Source organism: Acyrthosiphon pisum, chromosome X (genome assembly GCF_005508785.2).
Source record: "Acyrthosiphon pisum isolate AL4f chromosome X, pea_aphid_22Mar2018_4r6ur, whole genome shotgun sequence".
NCBI classification, from domain to species: Eukaryota; Metazoa; Arthropoda; class Insecta; order Hemiptera; family Aphididae; genus Acyrthosiphon; species Acyrthosiphon pisum.
In genome coordinates this window covers 94,453,216-94,458,710 of record NC_042493.1, presented here as the reverse complement: position 1 = coordinate 94,458,710, position 5,495 = coordinate 94,453,216, and the positions used below count along the sequence as shown (strand labels likewise).

The 5,495-nt window shown below is 28.7% G+C and overlaps 1 protein-coding gene across 1 annotated transcript; it reads left to right on the top strand.

Moving 5' to 3' along the window:
* The first annotated feature begins 3,107 nt into the window (after positions 1-3,107).
* On the top strand, positions 3,108-4,625 carry LOC103310499 (putative nuclease HARBI1). The gene is made up of 5 exons (XM_008188959.1): positions 3,108-3,253; positions 3,479-3,617; positions 3,688-4,007; positions 4,116-4,290; positions 4,398-4,625. The coding sequence occupies exons 1-5, from the start codon at positions 3,108-3,110 to the stop codon at positions 4,623-4,625; spliced, it is 1,008 nt and encodes a 335-aa protein (XP_008187181.1).
* The last annotated feature ends 870 nt before the right edge of the window (positions 4,626-5,495 follow it).

The window sequence follows — 5,495 nt, the reverse complement described above, 5'->3', positions numbered from 1 at the left end:
TATGGTTTCAAAATTAACCTTAACTTTTCCGCTGCCCGGAATAAAAATTCTAGTTCGCAGCAGTACATTATCAGGTAGACAATCTACCTGTGGTAGGTCGCGGACATAGTGCTGTATGTACGTTAGTGTATGATTTAACTCTAAAGTATCAAAGTTATACCAAGTTTGTCGTATTATACCTATGGTGGATAGATATGATCAATTAATATAAAATCCTAACCTAACCTAACCGTACTAAAATCAGATGAATAAACGCAAACGCATACAAAAAAATTCATTAAAATCGGTCTAACCATTTAGGAGGAGTTCAGTCACAACACACGTACAGTAGAATTATTGCGCTTAGCAACACATTCTGCGATTCATTTTTATATTATATGAAATGAACAAACATGCCCGATTAACCAATAGCAACCAATATAATATAATGCACTGTTGCGCCACTGTTGTATTTTTTACATACAGATTTGAGATTTCCTACCTTTCCGGTGGACTCTCCTAAAATTTTATTTCGTAAAAACCTTCTCCTGGCAGTTACAAACATCTTAAAAAAAATTGAGCCAAATTGGATCAGCCGTTCTCGATTGATGAATTGTTATACATTTTTGTCTCCATTTTTATATATATAGATATTACCTATATAATATATTTAGATACAATAATATTTGAAATCAATAATGATCACTAGCGTCTAGCTTATATGTAATAAAAATTAAATTCAGTAATAAAAAATAAAACATAGAGTTCAGTCGCAGATGTGTAATTATACTAAAAGTAGTTAGGAGTTTACATGTTTACAGGTTAAAAAATGGTTTTGGTGGAATTTACATTGCAATTTACAACTTACAAATGTACTGCTTACTTGCGTATTATTTATATCTGGGAATAATATTGCCCATATAGGTACGCGTTGGTAAGTACACTTATAATTTTTTACCTATAATAATCTTGAAGACTTATTGGCATTCGGCGGACACCATTTGTTTTTTAGAAATAAGTAGGATACTCCGCGAAAAAACTATTTTTATTTATATTTTTATTATAGAGTATAAACTATACAATATTTTATTGTACAAATAACGACATGATTGATTGTACTGTAACCACGGTTGTAGAGAGTTCCCATTATAATCGTGTGAGTAACGTATATTATTTTTTAAGACAGTTTAAACAGTTCAGTTGTAGGGGTGTGATTGAGTATTAAAAATGTATTTTAACATAAATATTTGTATTTGGTTAATTATAAAGGTGTTATTATACTTGACTCCACGTGTGATGATGTACTTTTTTTACGAGTTTAACAATGCCCAAAACACGCCTAACCTACCTATATAGTATCCGTATTACTCAATATACTTATATCCGAATTCGGAGTAAATAAAATATGTTCTACTGAAGAAATTATTTTATTTCGTAAGCTGTGTAAAATGAGAAGAGGTACCTATATAGGTGTCGATAGTTTTTGATTTCTAAAATTTTTGTAGATTTTATAAGTTTTTATAACAAAAATTAAAAATTAGTTGCATAGTTTAAGCATTTTTTGACAATTTTGACTGCATATTCTGATCATTTTATAGTACAACAACTATAACAAGTACCGAACCCCATCTGTACATTTACCTGTAAAATGTTAAATTTTTAAGCTACGGCTTGACATTTTTTTGTTATACAAAGTTCATATAAATAGTTCATTCTGTTACCGAAAAATATAATATTAATAGACATTCGTTCTACCCAGAATCTAAAATTAGTTGCATAGTTTAAGCATTTTTTGACGATTTTGGCTGCATATTCTGATCATTTTATAGTGTAACAACTATAATAAGTGCCAAACTCCAGTTGTACATTTACCTGTAAAATGTTAAATATTTTTACTTACGGCTTAAAATGGTAATACAAAGTTCCTATAATAAGTAGTTCATACAGTTACCAAAATATATAATTAATAAACATTCTATAAGTTCAAATTTAGGACACATAAAATATTTAAATAAAGGATAACAATTTTATATATTTTGTTGTAGGTAATTCAAGAACAATATTAATGGATACTTACTTGAAACTTTCAATGTAAAATTCAATTACATTTTTAAAATAATTGGATTAATTATAAGTTACTTCTTATAGAAGTATACATATTTAAGCCGTGAACCTATATTCACACTGTTATACAGGACTCAAAGCGAAAAACAATAATATTATAATATTATTATACACTAATATGTTAATTAAATATTAATAATATTATAAATGCAATGTGTTCGGCAAAAATCGCTCTACCATAATATAGGTGCTTTAATAGCAAAATCAAGAACCGTATGACACAGGTATGACATATTATTATTATACCTACAGCATATTAGCTGATGGACTGTCCCCGCCCAAAATCGTTCTTCTACATGAAATATTTATGAACTTAATAATAATAAAAAAAATAATGATAAATGTAATATATTTATATATTTAGTACGTTATTTTATTATTGTAATTATAATATAATGTATAATTTATGAACTGTGGAGAACGCGAGCCACGTATCTCAAATTTCCCCCACATTTCCAATAAATATAATTGTATAGTAAGTTTAACAAAATTATTATGTGTAGTTGTGTTGAATCTTAAAAAATTCTGAGATTCCTGAAAAAAAAAAGAAACAAATAGATAAAAATCTGAGCCTCAGAACTTTTTTTTAATTTATCCTTAACTAAAATTATATTAAAATATTTATTTATTTACGATATCACACATATTATTTTAATCCATACAATTTCAGGTTTTAGAGATGAACTGTTATTTTGTAGGAATTCGTAAGTCATTAGTCGCAATAACTACGGTGAACTCAGCAATCTCCTTGTTAAATTGCCGCCTTATCGGTCGTAATATTTTATCTATGTTTTGTAGGTCTTAGGGTGGGTTGCATAAACGTCCTGTAGTGACTTACCGAACCGTTATCGCACCGTTAACCGCTAACGGCTCTGTAAATAAAAGTGGGTGTTGCTTGAACGCCCGATAGTGATAACGGCTCTGTAAACTATCGACCATGAACATATATACTGTATAAAAAAAAAAAAAACATAAACATATAAACATATATAAATTAATAATCAATGGATTTGTCGGCTTCGTCTTCATCTAGTGATGATGAATTATTTATTATTGATGTTTTACAATTGCTACCAAGACCACGATTTTTTCGAGACAGGTCTAATCCGCTGACAGATTATGATGATGTAGATTTTAAACAAAGATTCAGGTACCTAATATCAAAATATTTTATTATTTATTAAATAAATACCTTTGTACCTATAATACAACTTTTCATATATAATTAGGTACTGTACCTACAAATATATTAACATAGTTTAACTATCATTGGCTCCTAACGACAATTTTTCTTTTCTTAATAATATGTTACTGTTTCTCTCGTATTAAAATATAGTACCTAAATATATCTACATTATATTCCTGTGTTTATTAGATTGTCAAAACGTATGTTCATAAATCTACTTGACATGATAAGCCACAATATATCTCAAAATACACTACGAAATGTGTCATTGTCACCAATGTTACAGCTTCTGATAGCCCTGAGATATTATGCTACAGGTGCTTTTCAGGTTTGTCATGATTCTGTATTTAATATTTATTTAAAATTAATTCAGTGTAATGATACATTTTACATTTTAGGCAGTTTTAGGTGATCATATACATGTCCACAAATCGACAGTTTGCCGTGTCATTAAAAAAGTTTCTGAAGCTATTGCATTTCTAAAACCTAAATATATACAAATGCCAAGATCACAAACTGAAATCGACTTAGTTCAACATGATTTCTTTTTAACACGTAATTTTCCAAAAGTTATTGGTGCAATTGATTGTACCCACATAAAAATTCAGTCTCCCAATAGTGACATTGGAGAGAAATTCCGTAATAGAAAAGGATTCTTTTCTGTTAATGTACAAGCAGTGTGTAATAGCCATATGCAATTTATAAATATTGTAGCTAGGTGAGTAGTAGCTAAATTGATTTATGAAATTAGTTGGTACCTGAAAAGTTATTGAATAGTATGAATACCCTTCGTATCTTTTAAATTTTTGTATGCACATTTTTATAGGTGGCCTGGTTCAGTTCATGACTCTACAATATTCGACAATTCATTATTACGAGCACAGTTTGAAAACAATGAGTTTGGAAATTCGGTTCTTGTAGGTGATGGGGGTTATGCTTGTAGAAATTATATGATGACACCACTTGGAAATCCTACAAGTGAATCAGAACTACGATATCAGGTTAGCAAAAAATAAATACAATTAGTGATAAGTAATACAAATTAAAAAAAATATAATGGCCAAAGGGGCTGGTATTTAAATAAAACATTTGCTTAATTTTGTTTTAGAAAGCTCAAATTGGTACTAGGAATGTCATAGAGAGAACATTTGGTGTATGGAAGAGGCGGTTCCCAGTTTTATCTCTAGGAATACGAACCCAAATACAGACTACTCTTACCACAATTATTGCTACTGCAGTGTTGCACAATATGTTAATTGCAGCAAATGAACCACTGGTTATAGACGAAACACTACTTACTGCTGATATGCTGGATCAAGTTCCAGTATTGCCTTAGCATTTTTAGGGATTTGGGAACGTTTAGTACTTCAGTTGCAAATATCAAAAAGTAAATATTGGTATGTAAGCCCGTGTATGTGTTTGTGTTCAGTTTTTAATGTTACTAAAATTGGTAAAAGTAAAAATGTAAAAGGTTTGCCTACTGATTACCTATACGTATAATAAGCTCCATTAGAGGTTATTTATATTGTGAATTTCATATTTGTATTTTATTTTCCTGATATCTAAAAAAAATGTTCACTGACATGATAAGAGCTTGTATAGGATAGGTTTCATTACTATACAATATAAATAATTAAAAATAAACCGTAAGTTCATAAAATACAAGTTAATAATGAAATATATAGAAATACATTCTGTATTATTCCAATACATATATTTGGTAATTTTAATGATGGAAAATATATATAGTATATGTGGTATGAAGTACCTAAATACCTATATATACCTACTTAGTGTGATATTTTAGTAGGAGTTATTTTTTTTTATGATAAGTCATTTACCTATTATTGTCATTTGTTTTTTCAATTTAATTATACAGCTACCAAGGTAGTTTAAGTTCATACAATACAAAAATGTGAAAATAACTAAAACTCGCTTTTATTGTTAAATTGATGATAGGTTAAATTCACCCTAATATCAAAAATCACAAAAGTTTAATGGAAATTACGTAGAACATAAACTTAGGACGTGCATATAATATTATAATAGATACAATAATTCGGTTACAATCCTAATTGATATGGCTTCATTCTTCGAAACGTAGGTATAACACAAAAAGCTTTAAAATGAAAATAAAATTACGTCAGAATTTTGAAAAGATTTGAGCATACCTACATAAACTAATGAATTTGCGATACACACTGTT

Coding starts and splice junctions, on each gene's coding strand:
- LOC103310499 (XM_008188959.1), top strand. CDS start 3,108: ATGGATTTGTCGGCTTCGTCTTCATCTAGTGATGATGAATTATTTATT. Junction 3,618..3,687: donor ATGCTACAGGTGCTTTTCAG/GTTTGTCATGAT, acceptor TTTACATTTTAG/GCAGTTTTAGGTGATCATAT. Junction 4,008..4,115: donor TTTATAAATATTGTAGCTAG/GTGAGTAGTAGC, acceptor ACATTTTTATAG/GTGGCCTGGTTCAGTTCATG.